The sequence below is a fragment of the Antennarius striatus genome, chromosome 15, assembly GCF_040054535.1.
Source record: "Antennarius striatus isolate MH-2024 chromosome 15, ASM4005453v1, whole genome shotgun sequence".
Lineage (NCBI taxonomy): Eukaryota > Metazoa > Chordata > Actinopteri > Lophiiformes > Antennariidae > Antennarius > Antennarius striatus.
The window spans coordinates 8,549,422-8,563,717 of NC_090790.1; the positions used below are offsets into that span (position 1 = coordinate 8,549,422).

At 42.6% G+C, this 14,296-nt stretch overlaps 1 protein-coding gene across 3 annotated transcripts in view; it reads left to right on the forward strand.

Annotated features, from left to right (window-relative positions):
- Nucleotides 1-4,431: 4,431 nt before the first annotated feature.
- Nucleotides 4,432-14,296, forward strand: part of palm2akap2 (PALM2 and AKAP2 fusion) — a 65,345-nt gene continuing 55,480 nt past the window's right edge. The window contains exons 1-2 of one of the 3 annotated variants that reach the window (XM_068335586.1): nt 4,432-4,500; nt 12,037-12,088. In XM_068335586.1, coding sequence (XP_068191687.1) covers nt 4,457-4,500; nt 12,037-12,088 — 96 coding nt within the window. In that variant the 5' untranslated portion in view covers nt 4,432-4,456. Of the gene's footprint in view, nt 4,501-11,724; nt 11,763-12,036; nt 12,089-14,296 lie in introns of those variants that run through there. The other 2 variants (XM_068335588.1, XM_068335587.1) reach the window with 2 other exon arrangements.

Sequence of the window (14,296 nt, forward strand, 5' to 3'; positions counted from 1 at the left end):
CAAAGCTGCATTCCGCTTGGCCAGCCGGTACCTATCAGCTGCCTCAGGAGTCCCACAGGCCAAAAAGGCCTGATAGGAGTCCTTCTTCAGCTTGACGGCATCCCTTACCGCTGATGTCCACCAGCGGGTTCTGGGGTTGCCGCCACAACATGCACCGACCACCTTACGGCCACAGCTGCGGTCGGCCGCCTCGACAATGGAGGCGCGGAACATGGTCCACTCAGACTCAATGTCCCCCACCTCCCCCGGAACATGGGTGAAGTTCTGCCAGAGGTGGGAGTTGAAACTCCTTCTGACAGGGGATTCCACCAGTCAATCATCGAACTGCGGCCTAGAGTGTCCTGGTGCCAAGTGCACATATGGACACCCTTATGTCTGAACATGGTGTTTGTTATGGACAGTCCGTGACGAGCACAGAAGTCCAATAACAGAACACCACTCAGGTTCTGATCGGGGGGGCCGTTCCTCCCAATCACGCCCTTCCAGGTCTCACTGTCATTGCCCACGTGAGCATTGAAGTCCCCCAGCAGAACGATGGAGTCCCCAGTGGGAGCGCTCTCCAGCACCCCATCCAAGGACTCCAAAAAGGGTGGGTACTCTGAACTGCTGTTTGGTGCATAAGCACAAACAACAGTCAGGACCCGTCCCCCCACCCGAAGGTGGAGGGAGGCTACCCTCTCGTCCATCGGGGTGAACCCCAATGTACAGGTGCCAAGCCGGGGGGCATAAGTATACCCACACCCGCTTGGCGTCTCTCACCATGGGCAACTCCAGAGTGGAAGAGAGTCCAACCCCTCTCAAGAGGACCAGTACTAGAGCCCAAGCTGTGTGTGGAGGTGAGCCCGACTATATCTAGTCGGAACTTCTCCACCTCACACACCAGCTCGGGCTCCTTCCCTGCCAGAGAGGTGGCCTGCACCCATGGGGCCCGACCAGGCCCCATGGGTGCAGGCCCGGCCGCCAGGCGCTCGCCTTCGAGCCCCACCTCCAGGCCAGGCTCCAGAGGGGGGCCCCGGTGACCCGCGTCCATGCAAGGGGAAACGTGTTCCATTGTTTGTAATCATCATGTGGGGTCTTTGAGCAGTCCTTTGTCTGGTCCCTCACCTAGGACCTGTTTGCCATGGGTGACCCTACCAGGGGCAGAAAGCCCCAGACAACTTAGCTCCTAGGATCATTGGGACACACAAACCCCTCCACCACGATAAGGTGACGATTCAAGGAAGGGAATTAATAATTGTAATTTTTTAAAAAAAAGTTATTTTCATCTGAAAACAAGCCAATCGCATTTCTACACTGATATTTTGATCTATACACATGTATATATACGCACACATACTGTATATGTACATATATATTGAATAATGCTGCATTTTAAAATCTGTTATTGCGTGAAAAGCGTGTATTATTACAATATTATAAATTTGGAACAAATAAATTATTTTCTAAATTATTGTTGTGGGATCGAGACTTCAAGTCTTCCTGTCAAATCAGTCTCCAATAAATTATAAATGAAAAATGAAAATAGCCTTTTCATAGCCGAGTTATTTAAAATGAAGTGAATGATGTCAGACAAAATTCACTGGAAGATTGAGAGATGAGAAACTCAAGAGATTTTATTTTTGCAACAAGCAGCAAAAAGTTGTGCGATACAGCTACTGTGTACGTGGGGTCAGGTGTCGGTCTTGGTGGGAGAGAGGGGTGGGTGGGCAGAGGCTGCATGTGGGATGTCCATTTAAGGTCGGCACCTAAACCTAAAGAGCAGCCTTGAAATAACTGACATACCACACAACATGATAACCATGAGCTCAACATGAACTGGGAAAGAGAGAGGGTGGGGAGGGGGGGTGCAGAGAGATGGCAGATCATTTAAGAAAAAAGAAGACAGCCAGTAATGTGGAATGTGTTAGCTTAAAGCTATGTGACCTTCACTTTGGCCTGTGAGCCTTAGCCCAGTTATAATACGATGGTTTGAATGTGTCAAAGAGAGTAGTTTCACATGATTTTATTTAGATATAGATATATATTTCTTCTTGAGTTTACTTATTTTTTAAAGTTGAATCTGATTTATTATTTATTTATTTTTGGAATATTAGACACATATATATTTGGACAAATTATCTCTGTTTACAGCCACCAGTGTCACATGTTTAAAGATATGTTGTTTTAATTAAGGGCGGTACATTATCAAAAGTATTTGATAAAACATTAAATTTGACTTAAGTAAACTAGATTATAATGTCTAACAACTATCAAGGATTAGGATATGTGCATGTTTTTGATTTTATTGCAGATGCAAAATAAAAAAAAGATAAATACAGTTGCATGTAATGTAATGACTGTCTGAATATTTTATTACACTTAATGCTGCTGTGCATTTAATGACCAGGTTGCATTTGCACTGTTTCTCCCCCACATCATTTACGTTTTTGAAAGACAAGCCCTCCCCATGCAGGGAGAATGAGGAGATGATAGGACATGGAATGAGAACAAAAAGATAATGAAAGGGAGGGAAAAAGAAAGTGATGAACATGTGGAAGGAAGCTTGGATGAAAAAACAAAAGTGAAAGTGGAGAGAGGAGTGTAAAAAGGTACTGAACAAACTAGGAAATGGGCAGTCACAGACTGGAACATCCCGCGACACCCCTGAATTCAAAATTTTATCCTGACCTACTCTCATACAGTAGATTAGGGCCATTTAATAAAAGAGCCATGATCCAACTAGTGCATAGACTGCATAAGGAGAAGACCAGTGTGAGTAAGACCATAGATCAAAGCTAGTGCATAGGTAGATCAAAGCACTAGCTCTGATCTATGGTCTTACACTGGCCTTCTCCCTCGTCTTATCTCAATCCTGAGTGTACAAAAGTTGAAATTTAACCTTGACCTAGTTTTCTCAAGGTCAAGGTCATCATCTCATTTCCATCCCCTTTGCTGCCTGAGTAATGTGCTTTTTGTCTCATCCTTCTATCTGCAACGGTTGTGAAGATATTTGGTGGACTAACAAACGAACGGACGGACGAACGGCCTTACGGATGGAAGAACACACCAACTCTGACAATTGCAATACACCCCCCTTTGTGGGATGTAACAAGTTGGCAAACAGTCTACCTGGAGAACAAAGAGGGATAGAAGGACAAAATTTGCGATTTAGAAAATAGAAAGCAACAGAGGAAGCAACAGAACAATGGCTAGCAGGGCTGAGCAATAGATGGAAGTTGAGATCTTGCTATCCCTCTTTGCTGTCAAGCGCTCAGCCCTCAGCCAGCAGGATAAAGAGCCTATAAAAAGTCCGCTGAGTTTCTCTGATGATAAATCAGAGGCTGCCTGTTAAACTGATTTCATCGTCAAGCTCTTACAGTAGCAACTTGATTCTTATCTTGTGGAGCATCAGAGGAGAAATATCAGCCAACTCTTCACTGCTGATGTCTTCAACAGCTGTTGGCTGTGGGATCCGACATCCGACGGCTGTTCCGTGTTGACTGGACAGTCATGGTATTCCAGTTTGCCTGTGAAATATTCTTATTTTTTCCACGATTTCTCAGAATTCAATTACTTATTATACATGTTAACATGTCAGGAGTTTGTTCTGGATGAGACGACTTCTCTGACCCTGTAGTCATGTCATCCCCTAATGTGTTCACACAAGTTGTTTGGAAAAATAGCCTCCTGACTCCTGATCTGTGTCATCTAAAATTGTCCATCCATCCCTTATAATGTATTACTAATTATAAGGATGTCAGCTTATCCTGTTGCAAGACACTCAAACCTAATAGATAATAATTGTTTCCCTCTAACACTAGACTACTTTTTGAGCATCCAGTCTGCCTCTTTAAATGAATCCCCTCCTCAGTCCCAGAAGGGAGAGGTTGTTCTCAGGGTAGCAGCTGGAGGAAGGTAGGTTAGCCACTCCTTTTCTCTCCTGTCTTTTTTTCCATCTCTCTACCGGCTTTTTCTCATCCTCTATTCTCCATCTCCATCACTTATCTTGTAGATTCCCTGCATCCTCCTCCCTCAGCTCTGTCTGTCACACTGCCTCTCAGTTCTTGCATCTTTAAGTCATTCTTTCTCTCTCCCTCTCACTTGCTCATTTTTTACACGCAAACACCCCAAGCTGTCCCTCTCTCCTTCTCTTTACATCTCTCTCTCTCGCACACTAAAACATGCTTACACCCATCCTCTCCTGCTGACAGAGCAGGGAGGTGCGGGAGTGGCGGCGGCAGCGGGAGCTGCTCTGACACAGCCTGGCGTGACGAGACCACAACACTGAAAAGACAGGAGGAAAGCAGAAGGAGAAGGAGGAGAAACCTAGAAGGAGGAGGAGGAGGAGGAGGAGGAGGAGGGGACGAAGGAAAGAGGAAGTGATAAGAGAGGAGTGGAGGACACAAGTCCATCAGAAGGACACCAAAGGACAGAAGACAGAGGGGAGGACGGGTGAGAGGCGACCGGCGTTGCAGCCATGTCTGACACACCTCTGCAGAGGAACGGAACAGCAACAGCACCGTGAGTAGAGCATCTTAGTCCGTCTGTTTCTGTCTATCTTTCAATCTATCTCTCCATCCCTCCTGCAACCCTCCACCTATCTCCTCTCCATCTGACAGACTGGGTTGCTATGGGAACGGGAGCTCTGTCATGGTGAGGTTTGCTGCTCAGTCATGACTGGCGAGGAGAAACGCTGTACTCCCAGCACACCCTTCCCCTCTCCTCTCCTCTCCTCTCCTCCCTCTACAAACCTCTCACCTCTTCCCACATCTCCCATCCACGGTTTTTACTCTCCACGCTCCATCCTTTGCCTCTTATCCAACCTCTCGTGTCCCTGCATTGCATGAATGTGCATCAGATTGAAAGCAGCATAGTCGGTTTTGAAGGCTGGAAAACCTCACGCCTCAGGTCCAGCCGATGAGTGTCCGTACAGTCCGCCATGCTGCAGTCCCCGTCCTCCTGCGTGTGGTTTGGGTCTTTTTCAGGGAAAGAAGATTTCAAAAATACCTGAATCCTGCAAAATATACCTGTAGTTGTACAAATCTAACTCTGGCCATTTTTAAAGGCTCACATACTTTTTTCAGATTGTTCTTCAGACATCAAGTGTTTGATTATTTGTCCCACAAGAAGTAAAAATGTGCAGTGTAAGCACATATTTTTTTACCAACTGGGTTAATCGCTTAAGATGGGCTCTTTGAGATCACCAAATGACATTTAAATTAACTAAAAAAGGAGGAAAATGTCCCCGTATTTTACAATAAATGTGTAACTCTCAGAACATACTGTCAGTTATTTAATTAGAATTGTCCTTTTCTCTGAAAAAATGTCTGCCTCTGTTCCAGCGGGATATTTGTGTTTGTCTGTGTGTCTTTGAAAAGGATTTGGAAAGAACTTCTGAATGGAATTCCATGGGATTTAGTGGCCTAATGAATCTTGAACAAGACTATGCAGTATTTCACTAAATTTTGGTGCAGCTGTGAATAATTGAGATGGTTCTGGATTTCTTTTTCTTTTTTTTTTTGTGGATTTTTAAAGTCACTTCAAAATTTTATGATCTAATAACAACCAAGACTCTACTTCCAACCAAGTGTGAGGGAAATTCAACACAACAAGGTTGTAGCATAACATAGTGGGACTGTTGCTTTAAGTGAGAGTTGCCTTCTCTACCCTTGTTGTCAGGTTAGAGAGTGTTTCCCCATGATGCCCACAGTGCTGCTGATGGCGTTAGTGAGTTAGTTTTTTTAGTGTTCAATATACCTAATTTATGTTAATATCGAAAAACAAACATTTAGCTTCCAAGTTTAATTATCTGGGCCAATCAACTGTACTAAATATATTCCTTGCTTGAGCAAAGTTTTGACAAAACAACGTGGATAAAAAACAGATAAAGAGTTTTAATTAAGCTGTAGTTTAAAACGTCCTTTCACCACTTTTACAGACTCATTTCAAAATGTTTTATAAGGGCAAAGAGTTTTGGGGATGAAGGGGAATATTTGGCTGCAATACCAAAAGAGGCCACTAGAAAAGACTGAAGCAGTGTTGAACAATAATGCAATACTGTATCTATGTTTAAATGAAAAAAGTATAACCAGCAGGCCAGTAATGGTGAGAAACAAATCATTATTAATGATGTAAAGAATGTAAATTATTATGAATTATACCAGGGATTTTTTTTTTCATTTTAAAGGATTGCGTTTCCAAGCCAAGAACATCACTGAACTTTGTGGGATAGTCTAGCACTTGTAAAACACACAGTACTAGCTTACCAGTTGATTGACAAATAAATTAACTATTATGGCTTACAAAATAATAATTTAAATCAATAATGTAGAGCATGTCATATGGATTAAAAAAAAAGATTAATAATAAGTAAGGGGAGGTGCTTAATCTCTCGAAACCTCTACTTTATACAGAATGTTGTGTTAAAAAATGGATGACCTGGCTTAAATGTGCTGGTGCAGAATGATTCTGAGAGCTTAGCTTGTGTTAGAAAATGTCAAGCATCATCAGCGAACATGTTTAAAGGGAAAACAACCTGAAGTGTGAGGACTGACACAAATTTGCTAAATGATCTTTACCAAAAAGACAAAGCCATTCAGCTGACTGCACTGATTATTTATGACACGAAAGGAAAAGACTTTGCTTTCAGTTTCTTGGCACCTGAACATGCTGCAATCAGCTGCTTCATGAATTACTGTCGAGCGAAGAAGCAAAGCAGGACAAGAGAGTGGGAGTTGTTCTTAAGCATTCAATGGTTTGTGGGTGTAGTGTGTTGTGCTGAAGTTAGTTGTGATGGAGATTCATATGGCTGCATTACAACCAAGTAGCATTTATTGCACCAGTGAAGCTCTCGACAGGCAGTTTGAGTGACAGGTCAGATTTGTTTGCATCCTCTAAACTTTAAAGTAAGCGTGAAAATGCATCGTAGTTTGGGGCGGGTCTGCTATATCAATACCTCAAAAGTTAGTGTTTTAACTGTGAAAATGTGACGATACTTCCTGCCATTCAGACTATAGTACACTGTAATATCCGTCTTCAGCTTTATTTCATTCCCTTCAGATACAAGCTCCATTTTTACACCATAAACAGTCTTATCTCTGCACTGTCCACTGTGTCTGCAGAAAGACAACATACTGTAGTATTTGTGGTCACAGTCACCACATTGGCAGATGGTCCATTCCCCACTGCAATTTATTGTACAGACACATATTACAGGGGGAGACACTTAACTATGATGGGATGGACTGAGCATACACAACTTAATTAAACCAGTAACCTAGAAAGAGCAATTTAATGAACTCCAGCGATGAACGAAGGCTTGTTAAAAATTGTATCAGCTGTCATTAATTGAGAAAAAATTCATTCATTCATTCATTCATTCATTCATTCATTCATTCATTCATTCATTCATTCAAGAAACAAGTTGAAATTGGAGTGATCACACAGACTGATAGAAATAATGACTAACAATAACCATTGATTAAAAAAAGAAAAATAATTATCAGTTCCAGCTGGTACTCACCTTTAAACATGGCTTGAGTTCACTTTATTCATAGACTGCACCATCTATGTTTTTTTTTCTTATCCCTAACCTTAACCTAACCCTAACCTTAACCCTAACCGTAATCCAAACCATAATCCTGACCATCTCCATAAACTCTAAATGACCAGAACATGAATTGTAAACACTGGATAAAAAAAGAAATGGAAATTACAGAGCAGAAGATCTGATAGCATTCAGAGACGGAGCAGATAAAGTCTGGAGCGACTGGACAGACTCAAGTCTCCGCTTCCCTTCTTAAATGAATCCCACAATAAAAATAGTTTCTCACTACCTCTGATCTTGTGAAAAGGTAGCAGCAAAGTTTACTGACGGTGTGATTAATTCATGTTCTGCCAACAATATCATTTAATTATCATTTCCCTTTTATTCCCTTTCCTAATGTGTCTCCAGTCTAAGCAAGAATCGTAAAACAATGGCTGGTCACTGCCTTATGTGTTATTTGTAAGGTATTCACACTGACATCTTAGAATTCAAATAAATAATTTCAAACAAATAAAATATAATATAAAGGTGTTAAGAGAGGAGGCTGCAGTGATCAGGAAATGGTTCATAGATTGAGGGCGAGGATTTATAAACATGTTCAATGTGGTTCAGCTAACCTGTGTGTGTGCAGACGGATGGTGTGACACCTCCCTCAGTCGGGTATCAAATATGAATGAGATCTTGGTCTGGCGCTCCCGTAGCCAACAGTATGTCTTATTGGGTTGCTCCCCCCCCCACTCTTCCCTCTGTCCCTCACCCACATACAATAACTGCAGAAGAGGCCGGTCCTCACTGGATGTGGCTCTATCTTGCGGCTCTTGCTTATTTTGAGAAGCATTGAAATGTGGGAGTAGTGAGCTGGGGAAAGGCAGACCAATGAGATGCCAGCATTAACACACACACACACACACACACACACACACACACACACACACACACACACACACACACACACACACACACACACACACACACACACACACACACACGTACAGTTTTAGGGACTTGTTTTCTTTGTCCGTATTTGTTCATTCCATCTACCTCCTATTCACCATTTACATACTGGTATATTTACGTTTTCCTGCCTCTAGTTCCAACATCTGGAGGCCATTACCTCTGGGCCGGGATGGGGGGGGGGCGGGGGGGCGAGCAGGCTGTGCAGTGAGGTCATCACGTCGTCGTGGCAATGCAGAGGAACAATGATGGTGTTGTCTCAAACGTTGACCAACCAGCCAACGTAGCTGACGCCAGAGCGAAGGGGGTGAAGTGGGGGTGGGGGTGGGGGGGCAGCTTTACTAGGCAAGGAGAGAGTTAAAAGTTAGGGTGAGAAGTGGATTAGAATGGAAATAAAAGAGAAAACGTTACATAGAAGCAGAAGGACATGATTTATAATGACAGTGTTGAGCAGGCAGGGTAACGGCATGACTGGAGTAAATCCAGGTGAAACAGTGACTCTCAGACAGGCCACAAGTCTTAAACTGGTGGGGGCTGTAAAGGCAGACAGCTGCACAGCTGAGCAACCCTGTTTTACTGGGACCCCAGATGGCTCATCGTCTGCAGCCCGCTTGTACCCACGTTACAGAAGACCCAATATGTCTACACGACGGGGGTTTATTTTAGTGGTGAGCGTCAAGCAAAACTTTGTATGATAAAGATGTCCCGTGTTTTTTTTTTGTTTTTTTTGGGGGGGGGGGGTTTCAACAGAATAGGCATAGAGAATAAAAAAAACAACATTTCAAATTATAAAAGTTGAAAGTAATATACATTTCAACATGTAACAAGTTAGCCCTATGCCAAAGAAAGTCGGCATGAAATCGATTCCAGTTCATTAGAAGTACAAGAAATACACCGAACAAAGTTAAAGAAAAGTTAAGCAGTTAAGAAAACCCCCCATATTTAGATTACGCTTAAAAACTGATTACATATGCAAATTAAATGCGGCACCTCCAATTTTATTTAGGAAAGATTGCTTGTTTACATTATAACATGCTGCAAACACAACGATAACAGGTAATCACCACAGGAAAGGGTTAATTTATTGCTTATTCATCTATCTATCTATCTATCTATCTATCTATCTATCTATCTATCTATCTATCTATCTATCTATCTATCTATCTATCTATCTATCTATCTATCTATCTATCTATCTATCTATCTATCTATCTATCTATGTATCTATCTATCTATCTATCTATCTATCTATCTATCTATCTATCTATCTATCTATCTATCTATCTATCTATCTATCTATCTATCTATCTATCTATCTATCTATCTATCTATCTATCTATCTATCTATCTATCTATCTATCTATCTATCCATCCAATAATAATCATACTAATGGATTTTTCTCATTGAACACTTCCTTGCCTCAGAATGAATGTACGTTCAATAATCCATGTCATCTTCAGACTCATGTCTCATCGGGAAATCCGGAATAAAATAGTATATTTATTTATTTTAATCCATTAGATAATTTCGCAGACATTCTCAGACTCTTATATAAACTCAGCAGCATCAGAAATATTAACACAGAACAATTCATATGTCTAGATTGTTTTGTGGTCTCAAAATAATTCTTTATTACAGCAGAAAATTTCATAACCCAGAAAAACAGTTTTCTTTGGAAGTACCTCCTCAAATGGCGTAGTAACAGTTTCAGGTCCTTGTATGTGGTTCTCTTGACTTCAAACTTCTCCAGACATCCTTAAGTGTTTAGCTGTTTACACAGTTAAGGTCAAAGTTCACATTAAGGACCGCTCTTTTCCTCTTGTAGCTGCTGCGTACGACTGCAGTTAATATACGATTTCTCAGAGTAATGTTGTGGCTTGTGTGTGTGTGTGTGTGTGTGTGTGTGTGTGTGTGTGTGTGTGTGTGTGTGTGTGTGTGTGTGTGTGTGTGTGTGTGTGTGTATGTGTGCGTGTTACATGCTTCTGTATTCCCTGAAGAGTCAGCAAGGACTGCCGCTGCTGTTTCTCCTTATAAGGATGTCTCCTGGAGGAAAGAGGGATGAAGAAAATGGACGAAGAGGAGGATGGTGGGGTTGGGGAGTGAGGAGGAGTGTAGGAAGAAGTGGGTGGGTGAAAGGACAGGTAGGAGACGAATAGATGCAGGACATGCAGTGAGGTAGAAGGGAGAAAGATGGATGAAGATGAATAGGAAGAGATGGACTAAGAGAGGGATGGAAAGAGAGAAAGGACAGGAGGAAGAAAATATTGGAGATGAAGAGTAAATTAAACTCAAATAAAGTTAGAAAGGAAAGATCGGAGAAATCTGGGAGGCTTTTACGCAAGCTCTGTGTGTGTGTGTGTGAGTGTGTGTGTGTGTGCACGCGATGTCTTTTCCTTTATGTCTGCCCTAAAGTTTACTTTTGATGTCCACAAATAGAGGAGCAGTCAGCTGTAGGATCGATAACATTTGCTGTCACAAAATATTTTTAAATTGACAGGAATGTGCTGTGCTGCAGGCTTTTTCGCTCTTCTGAAAGCGAGATAATAAAATGCATTACACAAGCCCTAAAATGAGAAAAAGTGTGTGTCCATTTCCAGCTGGTAATGCAGTGAAACAAAAAGGTGTGGAGTTGAAGTGACAACTGGAACACTGACAGCAGTTCTTTAGATTATGTAACACACCTGTGAAAGCTGCAATGCTCGAAGATGTTCTCGTAACCAAGTCGTGTAAGATGACACGTAAAGTTTAAAAATGTCGCTTACACGTTTTATTGTTGAGAACAAGTAAATATTCATCTTTTAAAATTATAATCTACAATTCTACAATAAATTTAAAATATAAGACAAACACCACTTTTTTTTTTATTCTAAGAAGTAAGCCCAAACAAATTCCAAGGTTGTAAGCAGGAAAAATCATTTTATACAATGGCCTGATTCAGACTTTAAACTGTTAATGTTCAGTCTTTTCCCACTGCCTTCAAATAAGACAAATTACTCCTCTGCTTCCCTTTTCCCTACTTCTGCACTTTTGCTCTACTCTTCCTCTTTTTCTCCCATTCGCTCTCTTTCTCCTCTCACAGTGTCCTACCTTCATGCCACTTCTCTCCCCCCCCCCCTACTTCTCTCTCTCTCTCCCCACCTCTCAGCTGCTCCTCCCAGCTGTTTAATCACACACGCTCATGCCTAAAAAAGCCAACCGGGGAGGGCAGGACGGGATAAATGGGAGGAGAGAGAGGAAGCCCAAAAAGAAAGATTGGATGATGGACAGAGCGAGGGAGAGAATGTGAGCAGTAGGCTGAGTGCGAGGCACATGGCCAGTGAATGAGATTTTTTTGCTTCCTCCCGTTTTGAGCTCTTTCTCCCGCTGCCTCCTCTCTCTCCACTTGGATTACCGCAGAGGAAGGACCTTGTCTGGATACTCCTCCTCCTCTTCTCTTCCTCATCCCTCTTTTCTCTACACCTCACCCTGAGGGACACCAGCTCACTTGTCTACCCAGATCTCACGTCTCTCTCTTTCTCCTTTTGCCCCCCTCTTCCCTTGCTTTCCCTCCCCTCAGGATGTCGTGTGAGGAGGCTCAGCTCCACAAAGAGAGGCTGCAGGCCTTGGCGGTAAGTCAGAGCATGTTTGAACTGTTCTCTGTCTGTCTGTCTGTCTGTCTGTCTGTTTGCCTCCATGGCCACCATGTCTTCAATCTGTCCAGGGTAAAATAACTCTCTGGCTCCTACACATCCTCCAGTCTTTCTCCATTCATGTCACTTTCACCTCAATCCAAACACATGGAAGGGGGACAGAAAATAATGTGTGTGCCTCTTTGCTCCATACCAAAGTTCAAGTTCACTGAACTCTGACAAATAAGAACTGCATGACGTAACCACAGCGGTGGGCCAGAGGTGCTGGACATCCCAGTGACCTGAAGCTAGACATTCAGCAATGGCAGTCTGACCTTCTGATATGCTTTATGGCTTTAAGCATACGAGCTCCTAACAACACATCTGTCGTCCAGTTTACTCATTTACTCAAACTATAGCTTGTGGTTTAGCTTTAGGCTGAACACGCACCAAACAAAAGCGTTAATGAACTTTGACTCATGCATGAACCTTTTATCAATGCATGGAGTCATCAAAATGATTTTCAGATGCTAAATTAAAAGTGAATAAGCTCAATGAGCGTGTGTGTGTGTGTGTGTGTGTGTGTGTGTGTGTGTGTGTGTGTGTGTGTGTGTGTGGGGCTCCACAAGATGACATCATCGCCTCCTACACGCATTTTCGTCTCATAAAACAGTTATTGTTGTTGCTCCCGTTCTGATGAGTCTGACTCCCTCACCAGCTTTCTGTCTTTCCATAACTGTCAGCTTTTCGCGTCATCTTTTAAAGGAGGTTGAAACCTACTAAGTAGAAAGCTGTTGGAAAATAACTTACATCCATTTTCTTTCTTCTGTTTGGCCAGATGTGTGAGGTTTCAAGGTGTATTATTTGTAAGGTAGACTGGTAAATGTTTTTGACACTCTCCGTCATGTTTCATGATGGTGGCGGCATCTGTTTCGGCGCTGGTGGGACTTCAGAGCAACCTTTAGACCGGAGACTAAATTTGGCGCCAGCGAGGAACCACAGCATACCACACACACTGAAAACGAAGAGAGGCTCGGTAGCACACACATGGACACACACACACACTCATACGCACAAGAGGGGGAACAGCAGCAGATGGAGAAACTATTTTGGCCACGTTGATCGTGGCAGCTGTACCAGTGTGCATGTAGTCTAACCAGTCAGGCACTTAAGCAAAGGAGGAGAGTGGAAACTTGTCCGGAGGTTGATTGTAGGGGAACAAACATTTCGGGTTCTTGCATCATTCTTGCACATGTTTGGAAAATCACACAAAATCTCGATTGCGTGCAAAAGAGTTTATTTGTTTGTTTGTTTTTGCAATATTTCAGTGGCAACAGAGGTTAACGTTACTGAGAATGCTCCATAGTCTAAATCTGGCCCGATCAGAGGTCCTGCTATAAATTCCAGGAGCTATAACAGTCATTTAAATTAAGGTCAGCTGCTGAGTCGACGTAAATCATTTCGGGCGATATATATCCTCCAAATGAACGTCTGTCTCGTCTAAACTGTGTGTGTGTGTGTGTGTGTGTGTGTGCAAACTATATCAAAGACAATAACAGCAGCAACAGCTTTCAAGCCCTAACAGGCACTTAAGAAGAGAAGGGCTACTATTACACTAATAGTCCTAACAACTCTCTGAGGCAGCTAAGCGCTCTTTAAGTCAAGGAGTCAGCCAGCAATCGCAGTTCCAGTGTAAACACAGTAGCTGGACAAAGTTTCTGAGACTCTCAAGGGGATGGAAAAGAAGATTTTAAAACTGATTTTCTCCCCTCCACCAAGCACCACCTGAACTAGTTTTCACATTTTAAATAAAAGTATTAAAATCCATCCCGGAACAACTCTCGGTTCTCCGCAGGTGCTGAACGTGGACGACGTCGTCGTCATCCTCTCTGGATGAGCGTTGCTTTTTGAACCTCCTGCAGTAAAAAGTACAGCGCGTTCACTCACACACTGTCGCCGTCTTGCAGCCGACATGCTAACGATTCCATCAATAATGGATTCTCTGAGCTTTCATTGTCAACACCGACACTGTCTGAACTCATCAATACTTAAGTGAGTCTCTTGGCAAATTGAAAGTCTCCTGTGGCATCAAAGCCAAGGTTAGACCATCGTATCTGCATCTGAGGTGTCTAAGCATTTAACCCCCAAATCCAGCACAGATTTTAAACAACAATAATGACTGGAATGTTTCAGCTGTTTGCCTTGTTT